Genomic DNA, 23,267 nt, shown 5'->3' with positions numbered 1-23,267 from the left:
AGATATTATATATAATATTATATATAATTATATATTAATTATTTTTAATCACTAATTATTTAATCATTTTATATTAAATATTATTTATTCAACTATTAACTATTTTAATTTTACAACTTAATTAGTTACATAATATTATATATATAATTATTACTATTATTATATATATAATTATTACTACATTATTACATATCATTATTTTAGCATATAATTTATAATTTATAATATAAAGTTAAAAATTTTTTATTCAACAATCAATTATACATTCCTACGCTGATTCCAATAAAAAATCGCAGATAAATGTGAACGTATATTTTCGACCACGTGCAAATGGAGTAGACTTGTCCAGCAGAGTAAAATGGATAAATTTGTCCAGCGTTCTTGCTCGTAATTGGCTCGCGGCAGCCGCGCGGCTACCGACCACTATGTGGCGCGACGATAATTCTTGCGATATTTTTCGATTGCGGTACTTCCGGTCGAAGTGCGGTGGTAGTAGCAAGCACCACCAGCAGCACCACCAGCAGCACTATCATCATCAGCAGCAACGAAGCAGACCACGGGGGACGCACGCACGTACGCACGCGGAGTAGCGATCGTACGCGCGTGTATGCGGTGTGTGTGTACGCGAAAGAGTGCGCTGAAAAAATAACTATTTTTTTAAGACCCGTCTCGAGTCCGGTAACCTCCGACGGATCATCGGATCAGAATCGGAACGCGCAGTGGTTTGTTGCGGCGTGTGCAACTCCTCGTGTCCCGATCTCTCTCTCACTCTCTCTTTCTCTCTCTCTTTCTCTCTTTTTCTCTCTCACACACACACACTCTCACTTCTCTTTCTTTCCCACTCTCCCTCGCGAGAGAATCGTATTATCCGTTTAGCCTAGCGGGCCGGCAGTGTGTTGTGCGCCGAAACAACTGATTAATATGGCGAATAGCATAGCACCAGACTCGTGGGAACAGCAGGCAGACACGAATGGCGATATCGTCGGCCCGCCTACGTCGCAGGACAAGTCCATCGAGAGCAAGTTCTCCACCCTGAATGTCAACGCCGCGGAATTCGTGCCTTCTTTCTGCATCAACTCGTCGCCGCAGAGCAACGTCACCGCGACCACGACGGCCGACAGCAGCCCCTGCAATGTCGCCGCCACCGCCTCCTCCGCCGTGTCCGCCACCGCCTCCGCCGCCGTAATGAATACCGTAACCACCACCTCCGTGCCCGTCGAGATACATCATGGTCAGTCACTTCAGCTGATTTCCGGATTTTGTCCCGCGCTCTGTTTTTACTGTACTGTCGCGTGTTGTCACACCACGCACGCGGCCTCCTTGTTGTCACTAACCCCCTTCGTCGTTACACTCTTCCTGTCCTCTCTCCTGGATTCCCATCTTCATGGATGATTGAACGTATGACAGAAGATTACGCACACTTCTTCGTATATCGTCACGTTTCCATCAATCCCATGATGTCCTGGTTGTATTCGAACATTGGTTTTTTAGGTACCATATGGTCTCATTTATATATGAGATATTCCTCCATTCTGACCTTTATGTCAGACTACGACTCTTCTTTTTTATGTTGATGTTAATTGCTGAATATGTTTAGTTACATGATTATTGAAATTGGATACATGGGATCTTATGATCAAACTGTAATACGAGAAACAAGACACAGTGGAAGGAAGGAATTGTCGTTGCGTACTTTATCGCTGCTAGATGTTTCATTACAATTGTTTCTGCTTAATGACGTTTCGTTGCTTTGTATCTGAGTGTCATACCATATTCGATATGCTTTGTTTCAAAATTCAAAGTTTTTTCATCAATATTAGGATCTTTAGTATTTGTAACACAAAAAATTTGTCATGTTTGATCTATGTTTGTGTCTGTTTTTTAACACAATTAATAAAATATCTTGCTAAAGTTAGGACAAATATTTTAAGAACATATTGTGTACAACGTTGATGATAATTGTACATCAAACTGATAGCTTCCTTTTTAACCTTTGTAACAAAGAGATTACGACTCAGCTTGAACTTTTATATCACATTTGCAATGTATTTTTTATTACTTTAGAAAGATTCAGAAATATTTTTATTTTTATCTGTAGATTATATATATCATAAATATTTGATATAAAAAAAGAGTAAAATTAATCAAGTAATTAGTGAATTTTATATTTAATCATAATATAGGTTATCAAATTATATAAAAATTAATATTTAAACTGAGATAAAGTATTCTATGTGAATTTTATATTTTCATAATATAAGTTATCAAATTATACAAAAATGTTTAAACTGAGATAAAGTAGGTTCCATGTAAGTTGATTGATATGCACATATCATTATCTAATCAAATTCTTTTTTAATCTGTTATCTTTATCAAGGACTTTCTCTTAGAAGTCTCTCAGTATCTCTTTGTTATTTTAGAAGTCTTATTCTACAGATTCGATTTGAATTGTGTTTTTTTTTTATAGGAAATTCTACTCCTGTTGTTCTGGCAGATCCAATTGGCAGTCGAGTTGAGGAACCTCCTGCTGGGGGAGGGGCTCCACCGCCGAACGTCAATGACCAACTAAATACCAGCCCGGAACATCAACCTGCAGATTCTTGGGAAGAAGCAGCAGTCGATGGAGATCCTCTACTTACTCCAGAAAACGAAGAAGTAAGTATAAATTTAACTGAAAATGTGAAAAGTTCAAAAAGGCAGCGATATTCTTATTATATAGTGTCCTAAATAAGTTACAGTTGACTTTTGATGAATTTTTTAAGCATTTATTCTATTATTATCATATTTAATATTATTTCTAGGCTGATAATGATGAGGACGAAGAATTGGTTGTTAAAGTACCCAAAAAGAAACCTGTCAAAGTTGCAGAAGACACTAAAAGCAAAAAGGAACATGTTAATGTTGTTTTCATAGGTCATGTAGGTAAGTAGTAAATTTATGAAAAATATAATTGGAATATAAAAAAAAATGTAGTAGGAAACTTTACAGAAGAATTATTGATAATTTCTTAATAAAATTATCATTATTAGATATATCTGGTGTTTTGCAGACGCTGGGAAATCAACTATTGGAGGTCAGATCATGGCGCTTACGGGGATGGTGGACAAACGTACCTTAGAGAAATACGAGCGGGAAGCGAAAGAAAGAAGTCGAGAAACATGGTACTTAAGTTGGGCGCTGGACACAAATCAAGAAGAGAGAGAAAAGGGCAAAACTGTGGAAGTAGGCAGAGCCTACTTTGAGACAGAACGAAAGCACTTTACAATATTAGACGCACCTGGCCATAAAAGCTTTGTACCGAATATGATTGGTGGCGCGGCGCAAGCCGATTTAGCAGTCCTTGTTATTTCCGCGAGGAAAGGTGAATTTGAGACGGGCTTTGACAGAGGGGGTCAAACGAGAGAGCACGCTATGCTTGCTAAAACCGCGGGTGTCAAGCATTTGGTTGTATTAGTAAATAAGATGGACGATCCTACTGTTGAGTGGGACGAGGGTCGATACAATGAATGCAGGTATACATTGAATGCAAGATTTAGAAATAAAATACGTATAGATTTTGTCAAATATATGTTTTCGAAAGATTTCATTCAAAAAACTAATTGGAAATAATTTCAGAATTACAGAGAAACAAATTATTAAGATCAGTTTTATTCTCCTTTATTTTTATTCATTTTGATAATAATAAAATTGTGCATTCTCTACTCACATGAATAGAAAAAAACGTTAATATATCTTTCAGGGATAAGATACTGCCATATCTCCGTAAACTAGGATTCAATCCTGCGAAAGATCTTACATTCATGCCAGTTTCTGGTCAGCTCGGTATCGGCTTAAAGGATCCAATACCCGAACATCTCTGTAATTGGTATAGTGGCCCTCCATTCATACCTTTCATCGATTCGCTACCCTCGCTTAATCGTAAAAGCAATGGACCTTTTATTATGCCAATTGTCGACAAATATAAGGATATGGGGACAGTAGTTATGGGCAAGGTTGAAGCGGGAGAAGCTAAAAAGGGACAGTCCTTGCTCGTCATGCCAAATAGGGTATGTATATATTTTTTTAAATAGAAATAATTTCCTATTTTTGATCAAAACGGATCTTAGTGCTTAATAATACTAAATGTAAATTTTTGCAAATATAAACGATTAATCTAATTCGAGAAATTAATTAAAGCTTTAATTTGCGATTGTGTTTTAAATCCGAAAAATCTTATCGATGCGTAGTTTATAAAATATGTTTTTATCAAAAATTTGCATTTAGTATTATTAAGCACTAAGATCTACTTTGACCGAAAAGGATTATTTCTATTAACTGATTTATCATCGATTTAATTTTGATTTATAATTATATATATATTTTTTGTTTCTGAAATTAATTTATATTTATATAATTATATATATTTTTTGAATATTAATTTATATTATTCTAAATCTAAATTATATTTTATATTAGCATAAAATGTTGATTTCTGTTAAATTCTGTTAAATTTCCTTCTAAAATTTCCAAAATTTCTTAAGAAAGTGATTAACAAACTTTTCTATACAAAAAGCCTATCAACCAATAACTTTATTGTTTTAACAATAAAAATGATTTTATATAGAATTCTAACTGATACAACGATTTGCTTCAATTTAATATAGAAAAATTGTAATATTTTCTTTATTATGTAATTTTTAATGCTTCATATTTTATAGCCTAAGTAAGATAATGTACGTTTATGAGAATATTTTGTTTAAAATTTGCAGACGGCAGTAACGGTGGACCAGCTGTGGTCGGACGACGAAGAAGTAACATCTGTCGGACCTGGGGAAAATGTCAAGATCAAACTAAAAGGTATCGAAGAGGAAGACGTCAGTCCCGGATTTGTTTTATGCGACAGTAATAATCCTATAAAGACCGGCAAGGTCTTTGACGCGCAGGTAGTAATTCTCGAACACAAGAGCATTATTTGTGCGGGATATAGTGCAGTCATGCATATTCATTGCGCCGCTGAGGAAGTCACAGTAAAGGCGCTGATCTGTCTGGTGGATAAGAAAACTGGCGATAAAAGCAAAACGAGGCCGAGGTTTGTCAAGCAAGATCAGGTGGCTATAATGAGAATTGAGTGCGCGGGAGTTATATGTCTCGAAAGATTCAAGTTATTCCAACAAATGGGCCGTTTTACTCTTAGGGATGAAAGTGAGTACTGATGATAACTCAGCGACTTTTTTTCCTCTGTCACTATCGTTTTTTCTTTTGTTTGTGATAATTTTTACGATGTATATACTTATGTAATTTTTTAATTTTATTACTTATGTAATATATAAATGTATATACTTATATAATTTCAGATAAAACTATCGCAATTGGCAAGGTGCTGAAAGTCGTCGAGTAAAAGAAAAAAAAACTTGCTTAAGTGTTACGACAGATTAATAATAAAGAAAAAAAAAGATCATTATTTCAATGTGACAAATATGTGACGATGCAAGGCGAGCACACGAGATATTAAGTAAACCGAACGGGCATGATGAAATCCGGGCGAATTAGTAATAATGTAACATATTACACACAACTCACATACTATGTACCGCAGAGCTATACAAACAATACATGCGTCCACGTGCTATGACGCGACGGGTAATGGGGTGGGGGGTGGGGGGAAACGGGGAGAAGGGGAAAAAATATTTATAGCCTGATACAAGAGCAAATAGATTCGATTATATAGATAAGGAGACCTACACAATCGAAACAAACAAACTCAAGAGCGTGTGTTCCTTTTATTAGATAAACTGAACGACGGCAACTTGCATTGGAATAATTATAAATGGATGATGATCAAATAATAACTGAGTCTCCTTGATAATAAAACAAGAAAAACACGATATTTTTATTCTTCTGAGGTGCGATACACGGAAGTGGGAGTAAGATTGATATCGATTGCAGAAATTAACATTTAAGGAAATATATGATTAATATTATAATTATTATTGAATAATTATTATTAAAGTGGTGGTAAGAGTTGAAAAAAGAAATTTATTGAATAAATCAACAAAATAGTGTTACACAACAATTTATAATTATAAAATTAATATTACAATTATTATTATACTGTTTCTTATTATATTGTCATTAAAAACAAATTTGCAAAAAAATGTGCCCTGATAATTTTAATAGGGATGTGGATGTACGTCACTGTACATTCCTACAGTATGACGGATTTCCTATGTATATTTTTTCAAATCATAAAAAATGGAATGGATAGTAGTTAATCGAATTTGCAAATATTCAAGGCGCACAAATGCGTCCCGCGCTCCGCGCGTGTTTTATTTTCGTCTAGAATATCTTATTAAAATAGTTTTCACTGATGATCTATCACTCTAAACTTGTTGAAGCTCATTAAAATCGTTCGATAACAAACAAGCAAAAATGCACTAACTTAATTGTCTTCTAAATTTTTTCTCTTTTTTAAGAGAATATTTTTTTAATAGAATCTATTTTCTTAAGGGAATATATTATACATATATTATATATCTGCGAATTCATTGGGTATACAGATTCCTCGCACTTGACGCGCAAAAATGAAAGTTTTATTTGCTCGAATTATTCGATGATTTTTGTACATTCCCGTTTTTGTACATTTCCTGACTACTAAAATCGATCATTAATCGATATCGAATAAAATAGACAACTTCAAGATGATGGATCTATCCTTTTTTTTATTACTTGCACTTTTTTCTCAACAAACAGGTTATTTTACTTTCCGTGCATGTGAATTTCTTAATATACGTCTTAATATACGTCTTAATATACATTTCGGTTAGAGTAGAGAAAATACGCTAGAAAATGAAAAGAAAAATACGGATATTAAATTGATTTTCTTTCTCTCTCTCTCTCTCTCTCTCTCTCTCGCCTTCCCGCATTCATGCTTGTCCAGTTCCGATCACAACAAGATTGGACATCCTGCAATCGGAAAGAGATAGATCGCCGCGCTCGAATTGTGACATCCTCAGTTTTCAGGAAGTTTCTTCTTTTTTTTCCCCCCCATTTTCTCTCACATTGCGCGCGCGGAGGAATCATTGACTTAAAAGACGGTCATTGCGGATCTGGAGCTAGTTTCGCGTAGCCAAGCTTCTGGAGCACCTTCTTGATCTCGCGAAATACTGTTGGATCCTCGATCGTGCTCGAAATCTGAAAAGTCAAGTTCAAGTTAGGGACGACGGAAGGAGAAGCAGCGGGTGGGGTAAGTTTTTCAAATTTAAAGGAAGATTCTCTTCAAATATCGCATTATCAATCTTTCTCTCGACGTAATATATTAAAATATTAATACATTCCTTTTGCATTTCGCTCACTGACGATATATACTCGTAAAATCCGGCTAAACACAAAAGTAACAGCCCAGTATGCAGAATATCTAAAATCTATAAGACATAACTTCAAGATATTTTTCAAAATTTCTTATGAAATATCTTTAGCTAGAGCTTTAGATTTTTGAGACTTTTCGTAAATTAAAACAAGTTAATTAAAACAAGTAATTTTACTTTTATAACAACTCTCTCCTTTAAAAAGCCAGATTTATGCGATTGGATCAATTTAGACTCGTGGTTTTAGTATTAAAGATGTTTCTTAAGGATATTCTGCTAACATCATCGTAAAAATGATATAAATTTGTAAACCAATTAAAGAATTTTACAAATAGCTACAGAGTTGCCTTCTTTGCTGAATGCTGCCAAATTACTTTTATGTTTGGTGAGATAACGAACGACTTCACATCGAATTCGCGACATTTGAATTTCGATTGATTCTGTTCGGCGCGTAATAAGTGTGCTTCTGTCGTGTAATTTACACGGTCTTACTTTGACTTGCTTCGATCGCGCCAACGTAGCGATTGCTTTCCGGATTATTTTCCCCGATCGCGTTCTGGGTAGCGCAGTAATGGCGGCGACGGTGCGAAAAGATGCGATCGGTCCCAACATCTTCCTCACACGAGCGATTAGCTCTTGATTTATCTCTTCTTCATTGCTTGTCGCATCTGAAGAAGAATGATTCTTTTGTTAATCCTATTGTATATTAATAATTCACACATACTCGATCTGCTATTATTAATTTAGGACGACCAAACTTCCATCAACTTAATTGAGGATTAATTAAATAGAATTATTGAGAGTGAAACTCATCTTAATTTCTATCTTAATCTCTATCTTTCCTCTTTCGTATATGTCAAATAATAAAAAAATAAATAATTTTTTTACATTAAAATAATATGGATGTTAATAAATTAATTGGAGTATGTTCCGATTGTTATATGATACTACGATTAAATTTTAATTAACGTATATATAATGGATGATTAATTCAACTGATAGAATTGCTCGCAGTAAAATTACTAATTATATGATTTATCTCTAATCAAATATTTCTTTCCATAAAAAAAGATTAATAATTCTAAATCAATAAGAAATGAATGTCTTAAAGAAAATTATTAAGTAATTATGTAGATATCACTTGATAAGTTAATCAGGATTGAATTTGGATTTTGATTGAAATTACTATTTCAATACTGAGTTAATAAATTGAAATTTATTACGGAAAAATTTTTTGAAATATTTATTTAACTAAATACACAGATCTAAAAATTATTAAGTATGTTGAATCATCTAAATAATTATGTACAAAAGAAAGAAAATGGTTGTAGAATAATGTCTTGTAGCATTCTGGAGAGGCGACCATCAAGATATAACTTCTTTACAGCCTGCTTAGACGTTATAAGATGGCTACTGTTGTTTTACTGCGTTGATCGTAAAAGCTGCATTTCAAGTATGCAGATAGCATTTTATAAGTCCAGCTTAGAGATCTTAATGTGACTTTCAAATAATATAATCGAACTAAATTTGATAACCAAATGTATTTATATATCCAAAGTGTAAAATTGTACTATATATTAGTTGATGATATTTCATATCCTCTCTTCTATTCCATAACTTCAACTTTTTTCTTTTAAATTAATAATTTTTTGTAAATTACATTTGTAAATTACATTTTGTAAATTACATTTGTAATTACATATTATATATTTGAATTTTTATTTGTATAATATCTTCCATTTCTTTTTCCTTTAAATGACCCTTGTTGGTTCTTGTATAATTGATACCACTTTATAAAAATAATTCAAACTACTAAAGTAATCATATCACATGAATACCTACTAAGTTATCCTACTAAGTTATTTCAGTAAAACTTTCATAATTTTTTTTTAGTTATTTAGAGTTATTTCATAATTTTCTCCTTTCTTCTATGCTCAAGCATAATGATAATCTGCAAAAACTTTTGCATTCTATCAATCAACTTTAATATAATTATTTAGATGGTTTAATAATAATATAATATAATTATTCTTAGCTCTGTGCTTTGCTTAATTTTTATATAAAACAAAACCAGTCTGTTCACAACTAATTCAAATTGATTTTCAAGGTAAAAAGCAATTTGAATTAGTTGTCTTTTGTCATTAAACATCTATTTATATTAATATTTCTTATCAGCATACAAATTTCCTAATTGTAGTTGGACACTAGCTACGTGCATTTAGGCGGCCTATACAATAGGTATCCTTGTTTAACCTGTAGATTAAACAAAAACACCTATTGTATAGGCCGCGAATTAAATGCACAATGTAAACGTAACCAATGAGATAATTACGTCCCAATATCCGGCCACGGGACATTGACGCATTTCTGTTACTTATTTAAATATTTTAATTAATAATTTAATATTTAATTGTTATAAGTAAGTTGAAATAATTCTTCCTTGCTTAAGGGAGTCTTGAGTTTTCAAATGAATATAAATATTTATATTAAAAATCTTTCTGATATTATAAATTGTATTATTTACAATCTATGTTTAAACGTCCGGCTACTGGTACTTTTATCTTACGAACGTACCTTCTCGTCTAACGTAAAGGCATAGCGGTACTTCTCCTTTCATATGATCGGGTACACCGATAACTGCAGCATCCACCACGTTGGCATGACCTAAAATAATATCTTCTAACGCAGACGTGGATATTCTGTGGCCGGCTACATTTATAATATCGTCGTCTCTCGCTGTGACATAAACATAGCCAAACTCGTCGATGTATCCCGCGTCCATCGTGTCATAGTAACCCTGCAAGAATATCGAAATCTCATCTCACGAGCGAAATAAATGACCCCCGAACTTGATTTTAATAGGATCATCTCATGATTAAAATAATTAGATAATCTCCGAGCCTGATTTTAACAATAGATCCTCCGGCAAGGGGAGAATCTGGAGTTGATCTCTTTTTTTGGAACAAATATTTTCAACATTTATATTTTCGAAAGCTTTCAAGATTTCAAATCGCGAAAGATTCTTGTAAGTTAAAACGATTCCTACATGATCAATATTATTGCACAATATTTGATTGCATGATATTAATCAAGGCTACATTGAATATGTTTTCAATAATATTGTATAAAATAATTGCAATATTATTAAGGGCAGCTTAAGTTTCTAAGGAGAATCAGATGAGATAAAAAAAGAGTAAATGAATAAGCCCCAAAGTACCCAAGGAATACAAAATTGACACATCAAGAAAAAATCAAATTGACTTTATTTTTTCGTCATGAAAGTCAAAATGATTTTTTTGTTATAAAATTTAACTGTTAATTGATATTAAGAATCAAAATAAGATTATTTTGATTTTTTTATTAATTTGCGTTTCTTGGATAAGTTTACATATATATATATACGAAATATACATTTACTCTATGACATCATAAACGTAATTTACACACGATAATGTCGTGCACATTTACTTACCGGAAATGTCGAGAAGTATACTTGCTTGAACCTCTCGGATGCCTGATAAAGTGTCAACATGAATCCAGGTGGCAATGGTAATTTTATCGCGATACGCCCGAGTTCGTGTTGTGGCGCTTTACTCCCGTCTTCGCGCAAGACATGTACTGTCGATGATAAATTTGTAAGTGTATAGAGATAATCAAAAAGATTATTATGAAGTGAAATGTTTACAGGGAAATAATCAAACATAGAGACATAATAAAAAAGTTCTCGGAAGCATTTCTGAAAACGATCGAGAGGACTCACTTTCATATCCAGGTATAGGAAGTCCCGTACTGAATTTGGGCAAATTCGCGTAATGACCGTATCCTAAGCACAGCGCTGTGATGGGATGTCCGGTCTCCGATTGCCACCAATGATTCAAGATGGGTACTTTGAACGTTTTCTCTGCCCAAGCTTTCGTTTCATAATCACAAAATTCGCCGGCCACGAATATTGTTTTTAAGCTGAAAGAAAAGTTGCTTGTATAAGGAATTTGTTTCTCAGTAAACATCAATTAAAAGTAACATATTACATCCCAGTAAACACACTGTGTTATATTATAATTATCTTGTTGAGCTGACATTGCAACTAAAAAGTATATGTAACATTATGTTTACTGAGATTAATGTTATACATTTACCAATATAAATAATATAATATAACAATACTTATGTTACGTATTACAGTTGCATTGCTGAATGAGAAATTATAATATCGATGTTATGTTACTTTTAAATGGTGTATTTACATGGTCTTATCTTTGTAGTTAATTTTTATAGGAATTTGTTTAATTATAACGGGAAGAACAGTTTTGCTAAAATACGTTTAGTTAGAAAGAAATCTGAAAATTTGTTAGAATAAAAATAATTATGTAGGACATTCGCACTAGTTGCTGAAATATCAAAACTTTTTGCAGCATTGAGTATCTTTATAATTATTTTGATAGTCTAACAAAGTTATTTTCAGATCTAATTGAATTTTTAAATATTTTAGCAAAATCATGCGTACAAAAAGAGGCATATTTCGATACGAATAACATATATTACACAAAATTATTTTAAAAAAGATGGAGATTACGATAATTTATTCTTTTCTTTATTGTGTATTATATTACAGTTCGAAATAATTAAATATCGGAGAATTAGTAATTGATGGATTGATTCGAAACTTACGATTTTAATGAATATTTTTTCCCCAAAAGCGTTTCCGGATCCGCTCGTTTTATAACTCTTAGAGCAGTAGGCACGCAGAATATTCCATTTATGCTATGTTGCTCAATAAGTCTGGGAAAAAAGAAAAAACTTTCTTAAAGATGAAGTCGTTACAGATGATGTGACATCATACGAAAGTAAGATAATCCGTAGAAGTAGTAATAAACGAAATAAGTCAAACACGTACTAGCATCTCATTTGCGTACAAAGGAATTGCTCTAGAAATAGATATTCATAGTCGGATCTTACATTTAAGACCGTCTTAAGATGTCATGAACCAAACAGAGCAACAAGACATTACATTAAGACGGTCTTAATAGAAGAATGGATTATGAATACCGTCCACATAGATTTCTTGAAGAATTAAAATTATTATATGAGAAAGAAAAATAGCGCAATTTAAAAAATTACTGTTAATATTTATTAACTTTTTCGGGCTGTTATAAAACTGATTTTTCAGTTATGAAAAATATTAGACTTTTTAAGCTGCGTATTTTTCAACAAAAACATTGATAAAAATTTAATTTTGAATAAAAGAAATTTTCTTTTCCTATTAGAAAACGCTTCTCAAGCAAAATGCTTTAATAAAAAAGTATTCAAACCTGAAATATTGACCAGCATCCGGTGTTCTGTCAGGTTTTCCTTCGTACATGATGCTCGTCGCGCCCTTAACGAGAGGGCCATAACAAATGTAGGAATGCCCGACAACCCATCCCATATCGGAGGCTACCCACCAAATAGAATTTTTGTTTAGTCCATAAATCGTTTGCATGGACCAGCAGAGTGACACCAAATGACCGCCGATTGGCCTTAAAATCCCCTTTGGTTCCCCTAATATCAAATAATTTTTGTGATTGCGCAACAGAGATTTGATTTCGATGTTCCATCAAAGGAAGCTAATTTATTATAACACTAAAGAAGCAAGAGATATTTTCGAGAATGAAGGGGAGTAGAAGAGAAAATTTTTTCGAAGTGTAAGAAATCAAAGGAAGAAAATTATAAATTATATATGAGAAAATCTCCTTCATCCAGAAACGTCACTGGGTTCCTCTATAATATTAGCTATGTACGTTAAGTATTACCTGTAGTCCCCGATGTATACAGTATATACAGTGGATCGTTAGCTTCGACCATTACACACGGATGAGGTTTTGATCGTTTCATGATATCATCCCAGTCAAACTGTGACTCGAATAACGGAGCTTCCCACACATTTCTTCTCTGAAATACGATGCACTTTGGCTTCGGTACAATGATCATATCCAGGGCGTTGTTTAACATAGTTGTATATCTAAACACAGAAAAAAAAATTTGTTAAAACAATAAAAGCTTCACTGATTTAACAAATCTACAGCCGTAATATACGGACAGCCAGTTTTTTGTTAAAGTAGCAAAGTTAGCTAAATAAAATAAGTGATTGATTATATTTTTTATAACAACATAGTAAATTTATCTAATAAGGCAAAAATAATTTTCTGTGTGAAAATCAATCCAATGCATAAATAAAAATTTTTAACAATGTACTATCTCTAAGATGGTACGCTATGTGTCTGCTATCTTTGCTGCTGCAATGAAAACAACTTGTTACATTAGCAATTTTCATTGTTCATAATTCAGTAAAAAATTTGCTGAATTATTGATAATTGCTTACAGACATAATTTCTTTGTTGAATCATTAAATCTGCTTAGCTATAGATGTTGAACTCGGTCAGAAAGCTGTAATTTTGTTGAATCACGCTATTTTTTTCCATTTTGAATTAAAGACAGAATATAAAAAGACAACGAAGATGCAAGAGTTTATATGAATAAGAATGTCTAAAAGATATTTGGCAGATTGCAGGAATGGGAAATAAATGAATTGAAAAAATTGTTACTTAAAATATATAAATTAATACTAACATTATTAAATTAATATCAATATATATTTAACATTTTTTTGGAGAGTTTTCTACGAATTTCTTATAAAGAGCTAAAAACACAATTTTGATAAATCTCTCATAATATTTTAAATGAAAAGACTTACTTAATTACTTTGGACGGTTCGAGGCCACAACTCGCAGCGATAATGACTTTCGACTTGGCATGATCTATTCTAGATGCCAATTCATTTGCTGCAAAACCTGAAATTAAATGCATATTTACAAATATAATCGTATTGTAATCGAATTGGTAAATGTTTATAGTAGAAATATTTTTACTATGCGACTGGATTTTTTATATCACTGTAAAAGTGACTTGAAAGTTTAAAAGACATTTGAAGAATAAGTTTATCTATCTTTTAAACAAAAAGCCTTTTAAATAATGAAATAGATAAAAAAATATGTGTATGTAAGAAACATAACATAAATATGCGAATTTTAATCGTAGTCAATTTTGTACTTGTACATTTTACTACATGGAAATAATTTTTTTTTAAAGTTTACCCTAAAAATATGATAGTCGTGGGATAATATTGTATTTCGAGAAATTTTTTAATCTAAATCTCTCTCTTTATTAATATTGGGAGTACAAATAAATTTCCGCCGTTTGCAAAAGACGGCGCCACTAATAAACTATAGTTAAAAATAGTTTGATGTAAAACGACATATCGTAAGATTGGACATTCGGCAACATCATAACCTTGAAATATTAGCGATTTTGTATCAGCATCATATATTTTTTTTTGTACGAAAATGTCGAGTTTTGAGCCGAATAAGAGTCATTTGCAAAAACTTTTGATTTACTTCTTTAATTTGAAGAAATCTGCAGCTGAGGCTCATAGATTGCTTGTAGAAGCATATGGTGATGCTGCCTTAAGTGAGAGAAGTTGTCGTGAGTGATTTCAAAAGTTTAAGAACGGTGAATTTGACGTCGAAGACAAAGAATGTAGCGGAAGGGCGAAAATGTACGAAGACGCGGAATTGGAAGCATTATTGGATGAAGATTCGTGCCAAACGCAAAAAGAACTTGTACTTACATTAGGAGTGATCAACAAACAATTTCATGTCGTTTGAAATCATTGGGAATGATTCAAAAGCAAGGGAATTGGGTTCCATATGAACTGAAGCTGAGAAACGTTGAACGCCGATTTTTCACATGTGAAATGCTGCTTGCCAGGCATAAACGAAAGGGTTTTTTGCATTCGTATAGTCACTGGTGATGAAAAATGGATTCACTACGATAACCCAAAGAAGAGGAAATCATGGGGACATAACCTGGCCATACTTCAACATCGATAGCCAAGCCGAATATTCATGGAAAAAAACTCATGTTGTGTATTTGGTGAGATCAGCTTGGTGTCGTGTATTATGAGTTGCTCAAACCGAACGAGACCATTACTGGGGCTTTCTATCGAACACAATTGATGAGATTGAGCCGAGCACTCAAGGAAAAACGCGCCCACTATTACTCCAGGCATGACAAAATTATTTTCCTGTATGATAATGCTCGACCACATGTTGCAGCGCTGGTCAAAACCTACTTAAAAACCCTCAAATGGGAAGTTCTATCCCACCCGCCGTATTCAACAGACATTGCTCCTTCCGACTTGTTCCGATCGATGACGTATGGCCTGTCTGAGCAGCACTTCACATCATATGAAAATACCAAAAATTGTATCGATGATTGGATAGCCTCAAAAGATGAAGCATTCTTCTGACGCGGTATCCACATGCTACCAGAAAGATGGGAAAAAGTAGTGGCTAGCGATGATCATTACTTTGAATAAAACATTATGTACCGTTCTTTCACAATAAATGCTTAATTTTTGATAAAAAACGGCGGAAATTTATTTGTACTCCCAATAAAATTACGATAAAGTATAAAATATAAGTTTGATTAATTTTACTAAAGTGCAAGGTAAAAACTAAAAATCTTTAAAATATTGTATTGTACCACAATTACTATATTTTCAGAGTAAATTTAAAAAGAATAATTCTTTCCGTGTATCGATTCTATTTTTAGGTGATCCACATGAAAGACATCTCGGTACGCATATTTTAACAGTCAGGGTTGTCATAAACCTGAAAATCAGGGAAATGTCAGGGAAATTGAAAACGATCAGGGAAATCAGGGAAAAGACAAAAAATTTTGCAAAATTTTTTGAAAATTAAAATTCTTGACTTTAAAAAGTTTAATATCACATCTTCGCAATTTTGGAATACTACTAACTCAATAATTAAAGCAGTGTTAACAACATTAATAATTGAATTAATAGTAATTTACATTATGTTAAATTGCTCTCTCAACAAAATATTCGACGGTTTTCAGGAAATCCAAAAAAATTAAAAAAATGTTGAAATTATCAAGGAAAATCATGAAATTTTATTTGGAAATCAGAAAAATTATAGAATTTTAGGCTGAAGAATTTGTAAGGAATTTGTGTGCAACTCTGGCAGCGAACTTAATTTACATAACGGTCGCGATTACCATCATCTTGTTATTACCTCCAAAGACCACCGAGTGAATTGCCCCTAGTCTGGCAGTAGCGAGAATTGCGATTATAGTCTCGGGGATTAGCGGCATGTATATAATCACCCTGTCCCCTTTGCGTATGCCTAGATCCGCCAACGCGCCCGCCAGCACGGACGTCTTTTCCAAGAGCTCGTTATACGTCACTTTGCGTATTGACGACGTTTGGGGGCTGTCATGAATAAGGGCTGTTTTCTCCCCGTATCCGGCATGCACGTGGCGATCTACCGCGTTGTAACAAGCGTTCAGTTCACCGCCGATAAACCTAGGAAGGAAAAAATCAGTTTTCTGTATCTTTTTTTGCAGTCATAAAGTATTCAATTGGAAAGATTTTATTAATTGTTAGATTTTATTAATTCCTCAAGTGAAGCTCTATATAAATCTCTATATAATGTCGTATATTTAAATGCAAAGTTGGAAAGTAACGCTTTACTTAATTGTATCATTATTATTACTTTTTGCAGAGTAACGATTTTCTTCTATCTGTATCAGTAACGATAATATTATATTTTTACAGTAACAGTACTGAAATTAACTTACTGTTTTATATATATATATATATATATATATATATATTCTCTATTATTATATATAAGTTCCCTATTATTTTTATAATAAATCGCGTTATTTTTTACTGAAGAAATATTTTCAAATAGCAATTTAAATATAATTGAAACATATTTTGTATTTTATATTTTAGGATGCATTCCATGATGAAAATAAAATTTTTACGATTTTCTTTTGCAAATTACAATTAGTAAATAATAGATATACATATAAAATAGGTAAAGTAAATATATTGATAAAATTAAATCATTGTATATATTTATAGTTTTTAAAATATGTTTTATATTTATATTTCTCTTTTTCTTACTTTTCTCAAAATATTTTTAATTTGTATAATGTATTGTATGATTTTAAATATTGTATAAAATTAGAGTGCAATGTACTTGACCTAATTGTTTGTAAGACAGACCATATGCTAAACCTAATCTTTATATATAATGTTGCTTTATTTTTTACATTTATGGGAAAACTCTTCAAAAAAAATTGTTGCGTTACATCTTGTGAACAATAATAAAGTATGAAATATGTAAATAAAATCAAGAAAAAACATTTTACATATCAAAATAAAACTTTTCATATATATTCACTTGTAGGTATTTTGTATAGATGATTTCTGTGAAAGAAAAAGAATAGGAATATATGACATTTCTCTGCCACTGTATTCCTATTGTCAAACGCTTATTTTTGCTTTTCTTATGAAAAAAGTTAATTATTGCAAAAATAATATAAAAACTGATACATTATTTTATAGAAGACACTTTTTAGTTTGTAAACATTTGGAAATATCTCATATTTTTTTAATCTTTAGATCTCCATTAAAGATTATCAAAATCTCATTGAAAAGTAATAAAAACATGTGTTTATATTCTATACATTTCCATCACGGCTTGAGCCGATATATCGGCTTTCCGGAAAGTTATGGAAAAAATTAAAATTATTTAATTTGTAAATAATATGTGCATATAATAGTTTTGAAATTGTTAAATACTATGGTAAGGTCAGAAAATAATAATGTTGAATGCTGAAGCCATTATTGCATGTAAAATAGTAGCAAAATAAATCTTGGATAGAACTTTCCTTCGGCTTTATCCAGAGCTAACGATGTAGAGAGTTTGAGTAGCTTTTTTCTTTTTTATTTTTTTGTTTTCTGAGTTTTTGATATTTTTTTATTAAAAAAATTTTTTATTTTATTTTTATTTTTATTTATTTTTATTTTTATTTTTATTTTTTTTATTTTTTAGTTTTACTGATTTTTTTTATATCATAGTTTTTAATTATATCATGAAATTAATAAAATGAGCCGATATATCGGGTTTCCGATGGTCTAAAGGTTAACATTCTCAAATGTTTTTTTCTTTTAAATCTAACTAACAGTTTTCAATTTTGATTAAAAAAAATTAAAAAAACTCGCAAAGCTTAGGACTTAGGTAATGGAAAATTTGCGAAGTTTCCTTTTTTTCGAAAACCATTAAAATGGGAATAAAAAAAATTGAATAATCTCAGAAGAATTATGATTACAGTTATATGATATAATTCTTAATAATTTTTTTTGAGATACCATTTCGTGAATGGCTCGTTGGAATTATCCAAGACCTTGTGCCATGGTTTGTTCCAATCGAGACACCCGGCAATCTCGCCCCAAAATTCTTCCGGGGATTCCAGTGACTTCCTGTACGCTTCTTCGTACGTAGGGCAATCGTTACAATGTGGATTCATAATATAATCTGTAAGAAAATGTTAATGAAGACTATAATGACCTTTTCACCACGCACAAAACACGGCCTTTAACCTTTGACAAAACTCAGTATCGCGAAAATTACCGTTTATTACATTACGAAGAAACGTTTAGTAAACTATGTTGAAGACAGTAACTTAACAAACTTTACAAGAAACAATGGCTGCATTCAGCAGAGAAAGCTGCTTTGCAACTTTTGTAAAATTTTTCATCTACAATTGTTTCTTGTAGATCTAAATGTATAAACCAATCATGTTAAAGAATTTTACAACGGTTTCAAAATTGTTTTCTCTGCCGAATGCAGCCAATATTTCCAGTTCATATCAATCCTATAGTAATACCGCGTCAGATTTGCATCATTAATGAATTATCGAAACGTTTACCCATCATCACTTCATTTAATTATCGTAACATGACATGTGAGATATTACGATATATTTGAAAACGCTTTCCTCGTAATAATATCGATTTTCCGATATTTTTTTACCCGGCATGAATAATTCATTCCAATGCGGCGCTCATACATCACGAGAAGTTCGTAGCAATTTTCTATCCCGGCCGCTTTTCTTTAACGCGGTCTCGCCCACGTATTTGTTTCGTGTATCATGAATTATGGAGGTACGTCGCGCAACACGTTGCCTTAATACACCCCGATATCGTGAATAAACGAGACAATTGCAAGAAGAGAATCACTGTGGACCACCTTTCTGTCTTCTATCTCGTCTCATTCCGGTTCTTCCTGTAAGCACGCATCGTCGCGTATCTCATGAGACCATCACCGCGATATTTGTCCGTTACGGAGAAATGTAACACGACTGGGAACTTCCAAGACGTTAATTCGAATTCTTTATGAGATTACATTTTTAGAGATAAGATTACACTACAGTGTAGATTACATTTTTTTTTATTTATTTATTTTTTTCATTAAATGAGGATTCGAAAAATCTTTCTCCTCGGGAAAAATATAGCAGAAAGATCGATCGTGGATAATAACAAAAATTAAAATCTCGTATAGTATCTTAAAAAAAGTACTAAATATATATAGATTGCTAATTTGCCACAGCAACAACTAACTTGCTAACAACTTAAAAACAAAGTTTTGTAGAAAATGGGGAAAATTTTTTAGCTTATTTGGGGAAATTTTAGAAAATTTGAATATTTTATAGTTATTAAAATTTTGTAATATTTATAATTTTGCAATTTTTATGCAATAATGATTATAGAGAACTAAAAGATTCTTTTAAGATAGAGATTTTTGTTTATGTTTTACTTCTTTTTGTGCAAGCAACTCCAAAATAATAATTTTTTTATTATGTATTGTAGATAAGTGATATTTGATGTATTGATGTATTTTTGAATAGAGAGATTACCAATAACGATTACCGACAAAATATATATACATTATATAAACAAGAAATTTTTTCATTTACTCAAAAAACTATTTTTTAGCTATTTAAAAGAGATTATACAAGAATATTATTAATTTATAAATCATTCCGAAATTCGCAAATTAAAATATCACAACAAAAGTTCCTGAAAAATTAAGTTTTAAAATATTTGCCATTTTTCATTCCGAATAATAGTTTTTGAGACATAAAGATACAAAATGCATAATCCACGATACAAAATTTAATGTAATCCACATGCGATTTATGGACAGCCGGTCGTTTATTATAATCTATAATTAGTTCATTTTACAAGAAACATAATGGTCCTAGTTCCATATTAATATATATCAAATTGTCACATTATCTTTGGGTTACTTGAATATTTAATTATATGTTATCATCTCACTTCGTTTAGTTATCGTGAGATAATGATATGAGCGCGTTATAATACATTTTAATTTTAAAATATGTTCTCCTTGACAATTTTATATATCAAAAACTAGTATAAATGGTTAAAACTACTATAAATACTTTTATAAATGCTTTTCAAGAGCTTTCTGACTACAATTTTAATTCATAAACTCTATTTATATATTCCGCATCTTCATATTGATATAGGAAAAATTATTCTATGATAACAGATTCACAATTTAAGTAAATGAACTTAAAATATTCAGTAAAAGTGTAATAGCTTTCTCTCTTCAATTAGTTTGCAACTTATATTTTATGTATTTTTGAAGCGTACAAACTGAATCTATTCATTAAAAGAAGCTGTCCCTTTTATGCTATTTATTGTATAATCGCATAAAATGCATAAAATCGTATAATGTATAAAATCTCTGCTTTTAAATATGGTTCTGAATGTGATATTAAAATGAAATGTATTAAATTTTAATAAATATTTATTTAAATAATACTAGATATGTACTAAAAATAAATATATTTATGTATATATATTAATAATATTTATTTGCCACAAGAATTATTAATTTAATTTATCAATTTTTTATTGAGTAAATATTTATTTACAGTAAATGTTTAGTTAGTATCATTAAAATAATATATGTATTAAAATTTAATAAATTTCTTGGTCAGTATATAATGAAATAAAAATAAGAATGATAATATTTTTTCAGCACAGTCGTTTTTTATGAAATATAAACTGTTTGAATGAATATAATACCTATTTTTTAATTGTTCTGCTTGTACTGAAAAGCATTCACTTCCGACACTTTAGATTTAGTTTACTCCCTCGAGAAATTTCTTCTTGGTTGCGTTCCAAAACTTTACTATGAATAAGAGAGTTACGTTATGAACTGGAATCGGTACGTATTTTAAGACCGTTTTAAGTAATGTTTTAAGATATCATAAATCAATCACAGAGACATTAACATTTTAAGATATATTATTTAAAACGGTTTTAAAATAAAAACTAATGATATACAGAGTGTAACTGAAATAACGCCCACTAAATATATGCTGCTGTTCCTAATAAACTACTGAGACGAAAAGTCTTTTACCATTTTACAATTTTTGCAATATTTTTTTTTAGTTACCCTGTGAGCAAAATGTCTAAAATCGATTAAAGCAGCTTTAAGATATCTTTATGAACTCATAAGATTTTCTTTAAAAAAAATCTTCAAAAATCTTTCACAATGAACACGGAAAGATATCTCAAAATTATTTGATTTCATCCGTTTATTTGGCAATATTTAACAATTAATATCTCGTTAACTATTGCGAAAATTACAAAATGGTACAAAACTTTTCGACTTAGTTTTTTATTAAGAATAACACTGTATAATTAGTGGGCATTATTTCACCCTGTATATATTATTGATAAGAATTAATTATGAATACTCATGATCCATGAATTAATTCTGTTATTCAGAGTAAAGATTTGGCAAACAGCCTTGGGGTTACATTCTTTCTCTTTTTTTATTATATGTGACACTTTAATATTGTATACCACTAGATACATTATAAATTCTTTTGCAGAAATGTGATACTTGCATATAATATTGATCTAATAAAAATGTAGACAGAAATTATTCATATATTGACAGAAACAGAAAAAAGGGGAAAAATTATTTTTAAATATTACTTGCAAAGTTCTGGCGAGAAGAAGTCATGGCTTGAATCTAGCGATGAATATTTCAGCTTTACATCTTCCTATACAAACACGCCTCGCGCGAAAATTCTCCAGGGGTTTGAGACCGAGGAGTTCTCGAGATGTATCAGATTGTGTGGCATCTTATTTCAGAGAAATGGGGAATTATGTAACTCGGAAGCAATTTTATTAGAGAAAATTCGAAGAAGAGCGAATTCTGACATTTAACAACAGCGAATTAAATGACTGTGAACGAATCTTCGAGATTTTGCGATTAAATCCAGATTGTATTACAATTTAACGTTTTATAAGATAGATTTAATGTTTTCGAATACTTATATTATATTGTAAACTTTTATATTATATTGTATTAGGTCTTACACATACTTGTTTTATCAACTCGACACACGATCTTTATATGGAAAATTAATAATAAAACAATCTCACAGTATCGTTCGACGTGTAAACAAACACAAATGTACAATTTTTTTGTTCTTCTAAAATGTATGAATTTATTTCTTCATGTCTATTGAAGGTGAAAGTGATAAATTTAATAATATTGAACTACTGTTAATGATATTATTTATTTTTTATTCTTAGTTAAGTTTAGCTTAGTTTTTTTAACATACATTATCAAACGTATAAATCGTTAAAATAAAAATGTTATGTGTATTGAGAGATAAGTAATCGGTATATATGACTATAATTGTATAATTGGTGAAATAATAATTGTGATTAGACGCTCCAGTTTTGTAGTTATTACTACAATGTTAGTAATAATATTTATATTAAATTCTAAATGGCTAGAAATTAGTCATTTTTGAGATATATATATATATATATATATATATATATATATATATGTGTGTGTGTATATATATACGAGTACGTACTAACCTAAACGTACCGGTAACTAAACTAACAAACTAATTTTAACTTTAAAACGTTAAAATTAGTTTAAGTTTAAA

At 31.1% G+C, this 23,267-nt stretch overlaps 2 protein-coding genes across 2 annotated transcripts in view; one reads left to right on the top strand and one right to left on the bottom strand.

Moving 5' to 3' along the window:
- Nucleotides 1-921: 921 nt before the first annotated feature.
- Nucleotides 922-5,377, top strand: LOC105621126 (eukaryotic peptide chain release factor GTP-binding subunit ERF3A). The gene is made up of 7 exons (XM_012202596.1): nt 922-1,231; nt 2,468-2,655; nt 2,802-2,922; nt 3,050-3,512; nt 3,740-4,046; nt 4,749-5,181; nt 5,334-5,377. Exons 1-7 carry the CDS (start codon nt 922-924, stop codon nt 5,375-5,377), a joined length of 1,866 nt encoding a protein of 621 aa, XP_012057986.1.
- Nucleotides 5,378-7,074: 1,697 nt separating this feature from the next.
- Nucleotides 7,075-23,267, bottom strand: part of LOC105621125 (acyl-CoA synthetase short-chain family member 3, mitochondrial) — a 25,927-nt gene continuing 9,734 nt past the window's right edge. Inside the window, exons 2-12 of the mRNA XM_012202595.1 lie at nt 18,625-18,790; nt 16,475-16,764; nt 14,074-14,170; nt 13,133-13,341; nt 12,653-12,881; nt 12,012-12,122; nt 11,104-11,303; nt 10,816-10,961; nt 9,918-10,140; nt 7,836-8,011; nt 7,075-7,170 (exon numbers count right to left, since the gene is read on the bottom strand). Coding sequence (XP_012057985.1) covers nt 7,075-7,170; nt 7,836-8,011; nt 9,918-10,140; nt 10,816-10,961; nt 11,104-11,303; nt 12,012-12,122; nt 12,653-12,881; nt 13,133-13,341; nt 14,074-14,170; nt 16,475-16,764; nt 18,625-18,790 — 1,943 coding nt within the window. The remainder of the gene's footprint in view (nt 7,171-7,835; nt 8,012-9,917; nt 10,141-10,815; nt 10,962-11,103; nt 11,304-12,011; nt 12,123-12,652; nt 12,882-13,132; nt 13,342-14,073; nt 14,171-16,474; nt 16,765-18,624; nt 18,791-23,267) is intronic.

This window comes from Atta cephalotes (genome assembly GCF_000143395.1).
Source record: "Atta cephalotes unplaced genomic scaffold scaffold00032, whole genome shotgun sequence".
Lineage (NCBI taxonomy): Eukaryota > Metazoa > Arthropoda > Insecta > Hymenoptera > Formicidae > Atta > Atta cephalotes.
Note: the sequence above shows the minus strand (reverse complement) of the source record. Positions and strands in the feature narration are given on the sequence as shown.

Coding starts and splice junctions, on each gene's coding strand:
- LOC105621126 (XM_012202596.1), top strand. CDS start 922: ATGGCGAATAGCATAGCACCAGACTCGTGGGAACAGCAGGCAGACACG. Junction 1,232..2,467: donor GCCCGTCGAGATACATCATG/GTCAGTCACTTC, acceptor TTTTTTTTATAG/GAAATTCTACTCCTGTTGTT. Junction 2,656..2,801: donor TTACTCCAGAAAACGAAGAA/GTAAGTATAAAT, acceptor TATTATTTCTAG/GCTGATAATGATGAGGACGA.